General features: G+C 39.1%; 1 protein-coding gene across 3 annotated transcripts; it reads left to right on the forward strand.

Annotated features, from left to right (window-relative positions):
• The first annotated feature begins 1,899 nt into the window (after positions 1-1,899).
• Positions 1,900-17,322, forward strand: gjc2 (gap junction protein gamma 2). 3 transcript variants are annotated; one of them, XM_085141881.1, is made up of 3 exons: positions 1,903-2,353; positions 11,396-11,525; positions 13,647-17,322. In XM_085141881.1, the coding sequence occupies exon 3, from the start codon at positions 13,676-13,678 to the stop codon at positions 14,930-14,932; it is 1,257 nt and encodes a 418-aa protein (XP_084998007.1). In that variant the 5' UTR covers positions 1,903-2,353; positions 11,396-11,525; positions 13,647-13,675; the 3' UTR covers positions 14,933-17,322. The 3 variants fall into 3 exon arrangements, with proteins under 3 accessions (XP_084998008.1, XP_084998007.1, XP_084998006.1); XM_085141882.1 differs by lacking the exon at positions 11,396-11,525 and having other exon boundaries at positions 1,900-2,353; XM_085141880.1 differs by lacking the exon at positions 1,903-2,353 and having other exon boundaries at positions 2,403-11,525.
• The last annotated feature ends 31 nt before the right edge of the window (positions 17,323-17,353 follow it).

Consider the following 17,353-nt stretch of genomic DNA (forward strand, 5'->3'; position numbering starts at 1 on the left):
AAACCATATCATAAAGTACACAGTAATGTCTACAGGACAAAACATTTGAATTGAAAAAGAAAAAAGCTGACACATTTGCTGTCACAAACTTTAGGTATGAACAGAAATATCATGTTATAAACATGTTATATTTTAGAAACAGGTAGAAATGGAGGCCACAGTTCTGCAAGCCTGACTGCTCATCACTGCTTTTGTGTCCTTTTGAAGTTTAGGGTCTGGCTGCTGGACTGGGGTCAGCATGCAAGCATGGTTCTCATCTAGATTTGCGTTAGGATACTGTCTGTGCAGATGCTTGCAAAGACCAAAGTTGTGTTAACAGTAAAATGTAAGTTGTTTCTGTCTTGAACACAGATTTTTTCCTTTCTTTCCGCTCAGAGTGCAGATGACTGTACAGCCGTTGAAATGCATTTCAAATAAATGACATAAATGACATAAATGTATCTGTAACGTAATTACTGAATTTAATACAATAACAGATTACATTACTGTAATACTGTGTAACTGTGTACTATGTGATTACACCATGATCAGGAATAGCCAAGTAAATCTAATCACTATTATGACAAAAAAGCAGGGCCCTATCGGACGGTTTTAAAGAAGCTGTGCCAATGATTCCACACCAATCAATAATTCGATCCTTCCTTTGCCCATGTTTCACATCTGCATTAATTTGTATGAACTGTGGCTTAGTAGTTCTTACCCAACCTCAGGGTTAATGTACTCCTAGTGCTGGTCCCAAGCCTAGATAAATGGGAGAATTGCACATGTAAATCCACCCGATCTGGCAACTAGTTGGGAAATAGGTAAGCAGCTGCCACCAGGTTTTAGTTCTTGTTTAACCTTTCTGACAAAAAAAAGACAAAAAGAAAAGCTACAGAGGAGGAATTAACATGAGGCACATATATATTTCAAAGTATTATTGTTATTAAAGCTCAGGATATTTACATACTTAATCACAATTTTTTCTGCTTAAAACAACACAAAGTGATAAGTGTTATCTGCAGAGATAATCCGATTACTTTTTTCAAGTAACGAGTAAAGTAAGGGATTACTATTGCAAAAACGGTAATTAGATTACCGTTGCTTTCCCGTAAGCACGCTGCGATACTGCGTTACTAAAACCGTGATTTTTTTGCGACAGTGTCTCATGTCAATGACGTAAGCGAGTGTGACGTTCGTGACAACAGCTGTGTGCAGATCAACAATGGATAATATATCGAGTGCGGAGAGAGTATGAGCGTGCAGCGTTTAAAGCGTGGAAGTACTGACCTTACTTTGAGTTTAATTCCGTAAAAAGTGACAAAAACATTAGCGTCCACTGTTCACTGCGTGGGAAGATAACTTCTTTTTACGGCGAAAAAAAACCCCTAAACTTCCAAGCAAGCACCGAGTGCGCTACAACGGGAATGTGAAATTCGCAGAGAAACTTCCGGATTCTTCCACTGACATGCAGGCTGCGACACACCTGCACCAGGGCAAACATCTGCCTGCCCCACTCCTGCTCAACTCCTGCTCAACAGATAAAGCAACAGGACTTTGATTTTATTTATTTTCTGCTGTGTTTTACTTGCTTCTATTGAAAGAGTGAGTGTAAACACAAAAAACTATTTTATTTTATGTGCTGGAATGTTAAACAAATTTCTTCCAGTCAGAGAATGTTGCATATAATTTAATTTTTGCTTGATGCATAAAGTTAAAATATTAAAACTAATAAAACAAGTTTTAAAAGGAGACTTTTTCATTTGATTACATTTTATATGAAGGATTATGCAGAAAAAGTAGAATTGGGCTGAAGGATCTATCGCTTTATTACCTATTCAGGTTGTAAATCATGTTTTTAAAAAGTAACTAAGAAACTAAGTAACTAATTACTTTTTAAAAAGTAATCAGTAAAGCAACAGGATTACTTTTGGGGGGAAGTAATCAGTAATTAGTTGCTGATTACTTTTTTCAAGTAACTTGACTAACACTGGTTATCTGCTGTTTTAATCAGCAGATAATAATAATTTGGGGAAGTAATCTGACTCATGCACCTACAAATATTTCTTAGGTTTAATGTTAACTGATAAATCTCTCAGTAAGTTAAATAGGCCTGTTCCTGGAAACAAAATAAACTGTCGGTGGTCATGGCAATAGAGGCACATGAGCCGGGAACAATGGGGCCTTTGGCAGGATGCTGCTTTCCTGAGTGTCCTGCCTGTACTTGGTGGTGAGGGGTTTTGGATAAAAAGGACCCTATTGTCTTGCTCATCCTTCTTCTGAGCTTTAGCAATGAAAGGATGCTTCTGGATGCCTGCCCAGTGTGCGTTACTATAAATTCTAAATACACTTTCTTCTTTACCCACATGGACAGGTAGGTGCAAGTCTTTTATTGTCCTATTGTCTTTAATTGATTATGCTGAACATTATTTTTAAAGCTTAAAAATTAATTTATGCGTCAGTAGACGGGAAATCAGTGAGTGCCTTCCATTGATCCCCTCAGAATAAGTCAATTCTTTTTTTCTTTTTTGTACTTTATAGCTTTATAGCTTATCTTTTTTTGGATTCATTAAATAGGAGACAGGGAAAAAGACACGCTGTGGAAGAGAGCCAAAGATGAATAATAACTACTGATAACCAGACACTGGCAAAGTGGTGACACATCTGAATAACTTGCAGTTATGCATAATTGTTTGAACTGGTGATCTGGGATTCTGCAGTTTTTTTTAGAAAATGATTCAAGTGACCTTCTCAACTTGTTCACAACAAGTTCTCCTTCTTATGTCTTTGCTGAGTTCATTGTGTCCCATTGTTCTGAGTATTAGTCAATCGAGTGAATGTTATCAAATTAATCATAACCAAGAGAAAAAACATCCGCTGGCCTTCTCAAGTTAAAAGACGTTGTAGAAAGTTGGTGCCTGATAATTCAAAATCTTGTATGTGAGGAGAAGGGCTTCAAGCTTCTATTGGGCAGTAACCTTCATGATAGTTCTCCAGTTTTCTTGAAGGATTTTAAAAGCTCTTCTTTGGGTGTTGGCTGTTTGTTCTATCCTCTGGCAGGATGATTGTACACTTCTTAAATAATAATACTGATAATGTTTTGGGGAGGACAGTCCATGACTGATAGTTTTCCATTGTGTGTTTTTCTGTCCTCGTATGCGTTACTGGATTGGTAGTGTTTGAGATCATTGTGATGCTGAAAAATAAAGCTGTTGTCAGTTAAATGCTTGCATACATGGTGGATCAAAATCCGATGGTATCTTTTTGGGCTCATAATTCCATCATTTTTTTTACAAGATCCCCAACACCACCGTAGTGTTAGACTTTTTGTCTCCACTGTACAGTAACATATTTGCGTCACTGTTGCCAGCGTCATACCGTGACGCCGTGTTATGGTAAGTTACCGAACTTCAGGATGATACAGTTTTTTGCTGTTGTGCTATAATAGTCTTGGAAAAATTATGCACTGTAGCCTCTTTTACGGTGATAGTGACGCCAGTGAGATACCGTTATGCCTTTTGTCATAAATTACATCGGCAAAGTAACATCATACTGTGGTTAAGATATTGGTACACTACCGTTTATTCACGCTATGTCACTGTTACCACGCTTCAAGGTAATAAACTGCCATATATTTACTTTGGCTGAAATGGAACCAAAGGCTGAACTATATTTTACCAATGACTGTAGACAGTGCTGTTGTACTTCTCTGCTGGCCTCCTCTTTACACTGATTTTCAATACTGAAATGGTCTCACTTCCACCAAGATTATTTCTTTTTGAGGTGTCAGTGAACAACTGATGGACCGACTGCAGGGCTAGATGCATCTCTCAGGTCCTGTGTCCAAGCTTTGCGGGATCTCTTCCTTTTTCTTTAAGACATTACTTTCAGATACTCTTCATCTGCTATAGTTTTCTAGGCCTGCCACTTGTTCTTTTGTCCTCCACACATCCAATTTCCTCTGATTTGTAGGAACACACTATGAAAAGTACTGAGATGTGACAAGTTTGCACATTGGGAATCACTTGTCGATGGAAAAATACTATTTTATACCAGGTGAATTACCTTATCTTTTTTTATATTTGATATATTCAACAAAAGAAATGGGATAAAAATATGTGTTTTGCAAAAGGCTACTAATAACAAAGTGCCTAAAGATACAATTTAAAACGGAGTCTCATTACATTTTCTGTTTATGTGTAGACACAACACCGTTCATCCCTGCTTCAGGTATCTTTTTATGCTTGAAGGCTTCATTGGTGAGTGTTAAATGGCTTTAATGACCCCAGAAAGTTTGGCTCCTTAAAAGTAAAATATGAAGATGGTGAGACAGATGAGATAGCCTTTATTTGTCAACTGCAGTTGCCCACAATCGAGATGACAGACCTTACCAACCGTACATACAATACACACACATCACATTGGGGAGACAGGTCAGGGGGAAAAAAACCCATTGAAATGTGTAACACAAAAGGATAATCCAGGAATGCACAGATATCAACACACCATAACACAATAAAACACAGACAAGCAACATGGGGGAATATTCCAGTGTGTACAGCTGGATCTGGGACCGCTGCAATCTTCAATCGCGCCTCCGGCTGATCCGCTGTCCATGGGAGGTAAGCATGGGAGGAGGCGTTCAATTCGGGGGAGGGTTGGTGATAGTATCCGTATCACTGTACATGTTTCGTGCGTGTGTGTGTGTCAATCTGTTATCATGGGAAGAATTTGTTGTTCCAGTCCGCTTCGACCCTGGCAGGCCTTCAGCTGGCCCCAGTGGGATAGCGGCATGAGTAAAGATGGTGAATGTTTGAGTTAGTGCGAACAACTGCATCCAATTTTTATAGTTGGTCTAATGTCCGTCACTGGTTACCAATTCTCTCAATTCCCTTAATTCCTGTTCTTCTTCTCCAAGATCTTATCCATATTGTGTTCAATAACACAGTCTTACTCACAGCCTTGCCCATCGTTTATCATGTCGGCCAGCTTTATTGGATTTTGAACAGCTGTAGCCGCTTCTTGTTCTTCGACAAGCCAGGTCCGAGCCAGGTCCGATCAGCCAGGACTCTGTTATCGTGGTTCCGAATTGGTAGATGTCATTCAATGTCCTCCACTGAGAGTGTCGCCAGACACACGACGCAACCGACCATCGAGTATCCGGCAGCAACCATCCCCACAGGACAATCGGGCTTTCCCAAGCCCAGGAGGGTGTCAATTTTGTTACGGGACCAGTTGATCAAATCCATAATTCTTTAGGTATTAGACAACAAGACTGAAAAACTATTTGAGGGTTAGAGTTAGACGAGACTAGACGAAGACATAGAAGCAGCAGCAGGGAAGATAAGGGAGGGAGAGAGTGAAAGATGCGTCCGAATCCTCCGAGAGCCAAAGAGAAATGAGACATGACTCAAAACCTTTTCACAGTACTGTTACTTTTATTTTGTGCTATATTGCAGTTCCTACTTTTCTTAAACAGAAAAACTGAACAACAAGAAAAAACAATAGTGCAGAAATGTGGGGAATTTCTCAGGAAAGCAATGTGTGAAAGCCTGAAAAAGCACGCAGTCATGCCTAACAACCTCGCTCTAAATCTAAATGTTGATTGCTAGGCAGTCTCTGCAGGGATTTCCATCTGAAGTTTTTGTGCCATGTTAACATAGACTGTGATAGAAAATAATAATAATGGATTGGATTTATGTAGCGCTTTTCAAGGCACCCAAAGCACTTTACAATACCACTATTCATTCACTCTCACACACTGGTGGAGGCAAGCTATGGTTGTAGCCACAGCTGCCCTGGGGCAGACTGACAGAAGCGAGGCTGCCATATCACGCCATCGGCCCCTCTGGCCAACACCAATAGGCGGTAGGGTAAAGTGTCTTGCCCAAGGACACAACGACCAGGACAGAGAGCCCGGGGATTGAACCGGCGACCTTCCAGTTACAGATATGCTTCCCAACCCCCTGAGCCACGGTTGCCCCATAACATCAATTTCAACTGTTCTGCACTCTTTGGTATATAATCTGATGCATTAAATGCCTTAAAATATTCTTCCAGAGCCCTCTGTAAAAAATTTAGTCGTTAACTCTGGAACAAGATATTTTTATTGTTTGCACACACTTTCAAAGTTCTTAGAAAAACAGGGCTGCTAGTATTCCACCTAATCAAAGCCTAAATAGGTCAGTCACCTGTTTGCCTTAGGTTGTGCAACAGTCAAACATCTTTTAAATGTCTGTTAAGAGTTCAACAGGAGTCAAACTTGGTGTGTTTTAAACGAGTACATGCTTGCCATCTAGTGGCTAATAATGGCAATGCCAGAAGGATAAAATGAACAAGATTTAACACATGTAGTTCAAATCTAAAAAAAATATTAATATATATACTACTGTACACTTAACATGCATTCAGTGGTATAATGAATAGCTGCACGAATAGTTGCATATTTACTTGGTAACAATCACAGTGACCTTGAAGGTTAATATTCTCCGGAGTAGATTAACTTTTCTTATCACAAGATTAAGACTTTAATTGTTATATGTGTTAAGTACTATAGTACTATACAATGTAATCATAGATGGAGTAATGATCTGAACTGATTGTATTAATTTACAACATTAGAAGATTAAATTTTTTTTTTTTTAAAAAGTATCTTGCTGTTATCTGAGGATGTCCTGCAGCGTTGCTATCAGTGTCTGAAGTTCACTCAGTTAGAGAAAGGCAACTGCACTAAGATGCCCAGAAGAAGGAAGGAGCTGCCTTAACATACCCTTGATAGTGCAAATGAACCCTGACTAGGTCTGCTGCTCCTTTGAGCTTGCCCCAGCTCATTCCTTGACATAGACATTTAAGACAAGATAACGTCAAAGATCAAGGCCTCACAGCTCTGCAAGCAAAGCGCTGTTATTTCAATTCTTTCTTTTTGATGGCTAGTTGTGAGTTGGATTGTATTGCTCTGATGGAAAACCTAATCAGAAAGTCATCATATGAATAACGGTGGTCAAGTTACACAGTGAATGCCGTTATGTTTATACATTGAATTTTACAATATTAGTCAAAGCTTTTATGTTGCTACCATATTTTTATAACATTTTGAAAACTAAAATTCGGTTATCTTTCAGAATTTAACACTGAAACTCTATATTAGGTTATAGCTTACAAACAGACCTATGAGCTCATGCCCATCTGTCAATACTTCCTCAACAGTATCAGTCAGAATAAACACACATGATCACCTAATCGGTCGTTACACAAATCAAGGTTAAGTTCAAGGTCATATTTCACAAGAATCTCTGCTCCTCCCAGGGCACTGGCCAGATTTTCGTGAAACCTGCACTCAGTAATCACCCAGTGTGTTTTCATCCAAACTGTGCCTGAGATAAAGTTCAAGGTCAAGGTCATTTTATGGATACTAACCTGTGAACTGTGAGGGATTGTGAACTGGATAACTTACGATTTCATTACTTACTTCTGCTTTCTAAACTTTTCAGCATCTTTTCAGCTGCTTTGTTTTCTTCTATAGGGCTCTATAGCTCTTTTGGTTAATAAAGATTACTTTGTGTTAAGGTGTGTTACTCACTTTCAAATATAACTAGACAACTGGTTCCATGCAAATATTTTTATTTAAAGTCAAATCAAATGACATATCTGAGAAGATTTAACTAAAAACATTGCATAATTCATCCGTGTCACATTCACCACAGCCATACAGTCAGTTCTATAGGTGAGAATAGTTCAATATTGTAAACTACCTAATGAGACAACTACTAATGAGTTAATTTTTAACTGGCAATGAAGGCTGCCCTGATATAGCTCTGAAGTTTACATAATAATAATGTTTTAATCTTCCCCCTATAGATCAATGGGAGTGTGGATATATTATCCCTGTTAGTAATAGAGCTTTTTAAAATCCCTGTGACTGCCAGATTTGCTGCAGTGTTGCACGCTATTTGTCATATTTATCTTTAAGTGAATATGGACGTGCATGAAGACGAGAGCTTTTACCTGCATGTCGGACTCTTAATGTTTTATTTTCTCTGTTCATTTAACACATTCAAAAATAATAACCAAGTTGACACTTTAATATTGAAACTAAACAAATATGAACTTTTAGTTCCTTTGTCAGCGTAATGTAATGCACACTCAATACGAGTTGCTTTGCTCATGTGTGGGGGACGCAGAGCCCTGTCTGAGGGAAGTTGTTGGCATCCTCCTCAAGGCTTTTCATGCAGTCGCTTCAGTGGAGTCCAGCCTTAGTGAAACTGGCACGGGACGCACTCACCCCGGGGGTAGGAGATGCTCAGCTGAGAAACTGGGAGAAAAATGAACAAATGCGATGGGACTGCCACCACTCTCAGGCTGCCTGTGGGACAGCCCTTCACAGCCTGGTAAGAGTAGTTTAATGATAGTGGTAGCAGAGGATCAGAGAGGAGGAGTCCAAGAGCCAAGTTGCATGTTTTTGCTCGGGTGTCTTGTGTCACTCTTTTCTCCCAGAGGGTGGGACACATCCAAGTCACATGGTGGAGCTTGATCTGTTACATAAACACAGACCTTCACAGCCCCCAGTCTACTTGCATCAACTTTGTTCAGTAAATACATGCGGATAAACCTGTTGTGATGTCATCAGCGGCGTCCAAGGACAGTTGTTGAGATGTTCGCTCCTCCATGCTGCATCATTCAGCAGTCACTATGCCACAAAACTTAAAAGCTTGCAGTGACCTCTTAAGACGTAACCGTCTGCGACTCAAAACTTACATTTATTTGGTTGGAATATTGATGCATGAAGTATAAGTATACAGTATACATGAACCAGGGGCTATGAAAATGGTTATGAAATGGTTTATATAGTGAGTATTCAATTCAGTGTATTTTTACAACCTTTTTTTTTAATCTGGTAAATTCACGAGACATTCCAGTGTCTTTTTTCTCTTTATTTTAAGTGATCTGTTTAACATATAACAATAAATATAACCTTAATGAATATTAAACACCCTCTTTTGGCTGTTAGATGTGGCCAGTCCTTGTAACAACAGCAAAGTCAAACAATGTCTTACAGGGGAATACTGTAATATTTTCCTGGCTCAGGGCAGTCCAATCAATACTTATCAACATGAACTTCAGTTTCCCAAAGCTAGAACAGTCTGACTTGTCCAAGGACACAACGACTGTGTATTCAAAGCTAAACAGCCAATGGGTTGACTCTATGGGTTGTTTTTATTCAGTACGTTTAAGCATCTCATGCATTTAAATGCACACATTTTAAAGCTGAGTTTTTATTGTTTGTCACTGCCACTATCAATTTTCATATCATGTCAATTTTTTCTTAATCTTCTGCTGTAAAAACAGTAATCCTGCCAACAGTTATTTATAAATAAAATGAAAAAGCCCATGCTCAGGCATACATTTGTGATTACATAAGGTGTTTTAGTAGATAATGGTTCTAATATCTTGACTGAATATTAATCTCTTCTAATATTCTGAGTGCTTCCTTCGCTCAGAATGTTATGATACCAGAGTGATGAATGCAGTTCACATCAACAGTGAGCAATTTATACAACTGTTGAGGAACTCTAACTGACTTCAATTTTAAGTCACACAAATGTTCACTTCTTAGCTATCTTCACTGGACCATCTGCGTCTTCTGGATGATGAAAGGACTTTAGAGGGAGAGCAGTGCGTTACAACTTAAAAACACGTGCTTAATGGTCCCTTAGGGAAAGCACATGTCCAAACGCCAAATGCTCAAGCCCTTCCAGAAGCATCCCCTATCTTCTTTTCCTCACTGCTGCACCAGTGGTGCTTGCTACACCGCATCTCCTCAGTCAAATGGAGAGGCGAGCCTTGAAGGCGAGGCCTCTGGAGGAAGGCTCCTACAGGCCCAGATGGCTAGCACTCAAAGATTTATTAAGACCACAAATGACTCAAAAAGAATGAGATTTTAATGCAGACTTCTTTTTTACTGCTATTGTTTTAATCTGGGCATTTATTTCTGTTGGCTTCCTGCGCTCATAATATTGCAACAGTGTTTAAAGACACTGGATATCAAGAATTTTGCATCATTTCTGAGTTGAAACTGTGATTTGATTGATGGTGGACTTGCTGATGTTGTTGAACGTTATTCTCTGCTTTATAGCTGTACACAGATCATAATTAAAGAGTTATTGGGGATCTGGTGAAAGTAACTTTATAATAATATGGCCAACATAACAATGACCAGGCACATTTCATTAATGCAAGCCAGACACTAACCAGTTTATCTGTCTTCTATTAAAAGTAGTCGAGTTTAAATCTCTTTCAAAACTTGATGGCAAGGTCTGGCACACAGAAGAAAGCGATGGAAAAATTCCTACTTCTAATCTTCCACGAATCGCTTCATCATCTGTATTTTGGCGTTTCATTTCTGAAGCAATTAATATAATGCACGTGTATGTGTGAGATTTCTGTTCATATAGCACAAGTCTTTTCATCATGATAAAATAAAGGCCATTACGTCTCTTTAATAACAATGTATGCCGCTGCACTTCACAGACCAAGGTGAAAGCTTTAAGTATAAACACCAAGTTGGGAAAAGACGTGCAGCCGCAGCAAAGACTGCGACCTGTCCACTGCTTCTATCTGGCCATCTGCCTGGACAGAAGATCTAAATATTATGACACTTGATATAACTGAGCATACCTACTGGTTACATTCTAGCGGATCTGTATTGAGGCAAGGTGGCTTATATCTCAGTGACACTGCTGTCCTTACACTTACTTGCCTCCCCAAAGTTGTTTTTTCATGACCGTCACCCACTGTAAACTGTTATGTAATTGATAATAGAGAGGTTGCCAGTCTGCATTTATTTTTTGTTGATATGCTTGTATGTGACAAAAAGAGTGGGATAGAGGAAAATGTAGTGATGTCTTAAATAATCTTTTGAGAGAACTAAAACTGTTTATCAGTCATTAAAATATAAAGGTGCTAGAAGCTGAGGTGCTTACTGTATGTGGTCGGAAACAGAACGCGATAAAGACGATGACAAAGTGAGAAAAAGTAGAGAAAGAGAGAGAGAGAGCGATACTTCCATCATCTGTGTTACAAATGTTGCACACGAGCGTTGGGGGGAGGTTGACTGTGTTGAGATTAACGTCCTCCCTCAGCTGGGTGTTCGTTTCAATCTGCAGTACCATATCCTCAAGTCTGAACCCTTGGATGAGGGTCAGTTGCCAGAGGAGGATTTTTTCTTCTCTGCCTCTCTGTTTTTTTTATACTTCCTTCTTGGGCAGGAGGCTGGTGTAATAGAAACCAGACACAGGCTAGAATGTGAGGCATTCACAGCGGCGAGACTTCACTTCTTAACAGAGTGAAAAACGGGATGAAAAGAAATTCCAGTTCAACAGGTTTAGTCATTTTTCTTATTTTTTTGTGATTCTGGAAGTGATCGGTAAGACGGAGAAGGCCAGGACATTAGGATGGAAGTGGTATTCCATGGATCAGACTGTGGAGGGGATATCTAGAGAGGGCAAAGGAGACCTTCAGGATGGGGAAAACATGTGCAACTTTTCCAGGTGAGTTGTTTCTAGACGATTTTCTTCTCTAGTCTAAACCAACTAGATATTTTAGTATTTGTTCAAACTACAGTCTTGCATCATGGCAGCATGGATGTGTTTGCGTGGACGTGTTTCTGAAAACAAACCTTGCTGAAAGACATTTTAACGCTACTGCAGCAGTCTTTCAAATATCAAACACTGACATATGCAAAGCAACTAAATGGAAAAATGTGTAGCAGTTGTTTTATATTGTACAGTGCAAAAAATATGTCCCAATCTGAGAGGAAGCTCGTCACTAAAAATATTTTACAATACTACTCTAATTTAGCCAGAGTTCCCATTCATAATATGGTTTTATGTAAAACATTATTGTCAAGATGCATAAACCACACATTTTAAATATTTTGTGTAACGTCCTATATAACTACCTCTAACTGCTTCACTAAATACCTCCCTGTTATTTACATAATAAACAGATTCTGGGACATTTGACAAAAAATATGGCAGCTCTTCCTCTTTTTAATGATTTGGAAAAATATTACAGCATTAAATTAAATTAAATTAGATTAAATATCCAACCTTAATTTTGACATGTAATTAATAAGAATAGTTACTCTACTACTACTGTAGGCCAATTTATATTAATCCTAGAAAATATCATAAGAAACTCTATCAGGTTCCACAGACATTTAAAGCTCAGGGGGCACATTGGGCTGAAATTGTTGCAGCTCTGCAATACAAACAAAACTGCACAAAACTGATATTAAATTTTCTAAAACGGTTTTCAAAGCACATCAGCAGCGAGTGTAAATGTATAGGAGTTGTTATAAGAATAAGGTTGATGTTAAGCTACACAGCAAATTCATTGCATCCTACATGAAACAGCCCTTCTGTCATGCCATCCTGGGGCAGAAGTGAACTGCCCACCATAGGTGCCATCTGCCTCCATGACGCCATAGCCCTCCCCAGCGTCAGCAGTGCTGGATCTGCAGGGGAGGCCTCGTGGCAGAGCAACAAGCCTCTCCTGTTCTCTCAGATGGCAGCAGAGATGGCACATCACACGCCAGGGAATGCAGTGTTGCATTCATGAGATCACCGTGAACCATGAATGAAGGGACAGAAGTACTACGCTGTTTCCCTCCATTACAGTTGCCTCACTGAGTCAGTTGTGATGCAGGCTATGAGAAGAGTATGACACTGTGAGATCTCATTTCTGTGTAGGATCATTGGCGTGGAGTTTTAAAACAAAGCTTGCAGTATGTTTCTGAAGAGGCGCTCTTCGGTTTCCGAACTGGCTCGAGTTCTTTTCTTGTAGCAATCGGTTTTGTTCTGTCTAATCAAATGATTGATGGCGCGTTTGTTTGTTTGGCTGATGGAATGCTTTCTTTTTGTCTTTTAATCTTCCCTGAGCTATTTTGTACTATTTCAACCATGTCAAAAACTATTCCAGGATGTCCTAATGACTTTACCCTATGCATCAACACAAGCCTTTGCTTATTTGTGGCTGTGCAATCACTTGAAAAGAGAAATATCCTTTACAAAAAGAAGTAGCCAAGTGAGCTGTCACACGTCCATAATGTATGTTTCAGCAAGTATGCTTGCAAAGTGACTGTTTAAGTCTGAGATAGCAACAAAATCAGTGAAACACCTTTATCATAAAATTAAAATTAATTTGCAATAACTACCTTTCTCTTGAAAAATGACGCCACACTTTTCAGCAAAAACTTCACTAACAGAAAATATTTTAAGACTGACTATAATTTGGTCTTAAGTTTAAGGAAACTCAGATGCTTTGCTGTTCAGGGACTGTAAATTACTTCTGGGTTTGTTTTCTTGTCATCGTCTTCCTGGGATCTAAAAAGCTGTGGGATTTTTTTAATACTATTTTTGTATATTTTTGATAATTGTATCTTTATACAGGAGAGTAAAAAAAAGATTAATTTAATTGTCACTTAAAACCATTTTAGTTAGAAAACACCACACAATGAATACAATGGGTTGATTAGTCAAAGACTAGAGTTCATTACAGTTCTGACAGTTTGCTAAAATGTAAAATGTTCACATCATCAGTCCAAAACATCTCTTGAATAGTTCCTTACTTACATTTAATTATTACTTATCTTATTTTCTTTTTAACAGATTCTAGTTGAAAAGCTTCTTAGAGCAACATGAGCTGGAGCTTTCTCACTCGCCTCCTGGAAGAGATCCACAACCACTCCACCTTCGTGGGGAAAGTGTGGCTGACTGTGCTCATCATCTTTCGCATTGTGCTCACAGCAGTTGGAGGTGAGTCCATCTACTCGGACGAGCAGACCAAGTTCACCTGCAACACCAAGCAACCAGGTTGTGACAACGTATGCTATGACGCATTCGCTCCCCTCTCGCATGTTCGCTTCTGGGTCTTCCAGATCATCATGATCTCCACTCCCTCTGTCATGTACATGGGTTATGCCATCCACAAGATTGCCCGAAGTTCAGAGGAGGACCGCAGGAAGCAGCAAAGACTTCGCAAAAAGCCACCTCCTCACTTGAGATGGAGAGAGAGCCACCATCTGCAGGAAGTCTTAGAGGAGGAGGAAGATGACGATGCGGAGCCAATGATCTATGAGGATACACTGGAGGTGCAGGAGGCCAAACCTGAACCAGTAAGCAGTACTAGCAAAGACCCACCAAAATATGATGGCCGCAGAAAAATAATGCAAGAAGGCCTGATGAGAATCTATGTCCTCCAACTCATGTCAAGAGCTATTTTTGAAATTGCTTTCCTTGCTGGACAGTACCTCCTTTATGGTTTTCGAGTTAATCCTTCGTATGTATGCAACAGGGTGCCCTGCCCACACAGAGTGGACTGTTTCATCTCCAGGCCCACAGAAAAAACAATCTTCCTTCTAATTATGTATGTGGTAAGCTGTCTTTGTCTCGTGCTAAATGTCTGTGAGATGCTTCACTTGGGGATTGGCACTTTTCGGGATACTCTTCGCATGAAGAGGAACCGTGGCCAGCGGATGTCATACGGCTACCCATTCTCCCGTAACATCCCAGCGTCCCCTCCAGGGTACAATCTTGTGATGAAGACAGAAAAGCCTAGCAGGATCCCCAACAGCCTCATCACACATGAGCAGAATATGGCCAATGTGGCCCAGGAGCAGCAGTGCACCAGCCCAGATGAGAATATCCCCTCTGATCTTGCAAGTCTGCACCGGCATCTACGGGTTGCACAAGAGCAGCTTGATATGGCTTTTCAAACCTACCAAACCAAAAACAACCAACAAACCTCCAGAACCAGTAGTCCTGTGTCGGGAGGCACTATGGCTGAGCAGAATCGAGTTAATACAGTCCAAGAGAAACAAGGAGCAAGACCCAAGTCAGCCACAGAGAAGGCTGCATCCATTGTAAAAAATGGGAAGACTTCTGTCTGGATCTAGTGATAAATTTCCTTTAGTAGATAACAGTGAAAACTATCAAGTCCCCAGAATTTCAAAGTGACCCAGGTGGAGTATGTGTTTATGTGAGATACAACTTTGGAACAACAAGTCTCACTATTTTAAAGAAGTACAAAGTAGGAAGACAATTTGGGGGAATAAAAAATAAACACGAAGGAATTATTAACTCCAGTATCATAAATCTTCTTTGTTACTGTAGCGTGTCATATTGTGCTTGCCATAGATTTTGGTTATAGGCTAACAAATGCTTGCTCAGTTTATTCATCTACTTCCAATTAAAATGTCAAAGCATAAACAGGCTGCTTCAAGCTAATTAGCATGACTGATTTGAAGAAATTTTACTTTGAAAGGACACAACTGGATCTAAACCTGAAAATGCAGTCTAAGACACTGTACACATGCACAATGGCTCATTCTGAAGAATGATGAATGTTATTATTATTAGAAAGATGCATGTTTAAAATTAGAAATATTTCTGGATGTAGTATGGATGAGTGTCCCCTCAAGAAAATTAAATGTAAAATTTTATATATATATAACTGTTTGACACTGAAGGCTTTAAATCTTCTTAGTGTCATCGCCAATCAATGTGTCCCAAAGCCTTGCAGCGTCACATTTGAACAGAAAGAGGTAAGTAAATAGAAAATACACGAAATACTGATTTTATGCAATCTAAAGCAGATGATGCATGCTTTGCAGCTGGGAACATACAGCATAGACATAGGATATAGTAAAAATCCTGTCCTTAGCTATTCAATAAGCTCCTAAGTCTTGGCATGTTAAATGAGATTATTACCTTTTTTTCTGTTTCTATAATTGTTTTCATAATAATGGTTAATCCTGCCTTCGCTGTTTTCATACAACAAAGTGCCTCAAACCTTAAAAGACTGTTCAAGTATTTTATTTATGAAACAAAGATAAACTTGTTTGAAACCTCAGATTTCTGTCTTTACAGCAGCACTCTGCTTTTGTCTCACTGTGCTAATAAAGAAAGTGTTTCTAAAAGTGCAAACGCTTTAATGTTTTTTTTTTTTATTGAAGTCTGACGAAAAATTAGAGCATTGAAAAAAGTTAGGATGTTACTGCAGGTACTTCTCTATCACTTCTGACCATCTGCTGGTTGAGCCTTATCTTAAAATGGGGTCATATCTTTGCTGTCATTGCACCAGGACTTTGGAATTTCTCCCAAGTGGCCTCAGACAAGCATCGACTCTGAACCTTTTTAAACCTAAGCTGAAGAGATACCCTTTTTGTTCGTTTGTTTAGCTTTTAGATATTCTTACTTAAGTAAATAAATAAGTAAATTCACTTACTTACTGACATAGTTTAATTTCTATTTGTGCTCATATGAATCTGGGCAAACTGCATTCAAATAAAATAAAGGCTATTTCTCCTTTTTATGTAATCAATGCCAAACCTTAAGCTCTACAGGCTGTGCATATGCATCTATTAAAGTACATATAGGAAATTTTCAGGCTATCTCTCATTCCATTTGCCCCAAATAATATTAGTTGCCCTACATTTAATTATTTCAAACATTTAATCTGTTGCCTTATAAAATCACAGCTAATGAAAGATCAACATCACAATGTGGGAGCTGGCTACTCCGCTGACTTACAGATTCACAGCACCACGATAGTATTAAAACAAGAACATTCACAGAGCGTTACTCCCCCTGAAGGCCAAGGCCTAGACCACAGGTGTCGAACTCCAGGCCTCGAGGGCCGGTGTCCTGCAGGTTTTAGATGTGTCCTTGATCCAACACAGGTGATTTAAATGGTAATAAATCTAAATTACCTCCTGAACATGTCTTGAAGTTCTCCAGAGGCTGAAAATGAACTGATCACTTGATTCAGGTGTGTTGACCCAGAGTGAGATCTAAAACCTGCAGGACACCGGCCCTCGAGGCCTGGAGTTCGACACCCCTGGCCTAGACTAAAACTTTGATGTTTTTATTACAAACTGGTATCAGCCTGTTATGGTGTAATTCTACAGAGGGTTGTACAGCTCTCTCCATGCCCTTTCATGTGCTATATTACTCAATATGGTTTCTTTACATTTTATTTTCAAAGTCAATTTTGACCTTGAGCACTATCTGTCATATGTTTAGCCAACCTAGGTACTCATGTCCCTCAAGGCCTAGTATATTGTGAAGTTTGAAGATTGTAATAAAAAAAAATGTGTGCAATACAAAGGTTTTTACTGATTATTTTTACATTTGGTGAGACGTTCGACAAAATTAAATCAGCTCAAGCTGCTCTTGTTGTCTACCTATCACGCAAAATTTGAAAATGATATCATTACTGAGGAATATGCAAAAAACTCGCAAACAAGCAACTTTAATAACTTTGATTTTTGCTGCTTTGCTGTTCTGTGTGTCGTTTTTATGTTTTAAAATCTGAT

This window comes from Neolamprologus multifasciatus, chromosome 18 (genome assembly GCF_963576455.1).
Source record: "Neolamprologus multifasciatus chromosome 18, fNeoMul1.2, whole genome shotgun sequence".
Lineage (NCBI taxonomy): Eukaryota > Metazoa > Chordata > Actinopteri > Cichliformes > Cichlidae > Neolamprologus > Neolamprologus multifasciatus.

Excerpts from the sequence above, each read along its gene's own strand:
- gjc2 (XM_085141882.1), top strand. The coding sequence starts at position 13,676 with ATGAGCTGGAGCTTTCTCACTCGCCTCCTGGAAGAGATCCACAACCAC.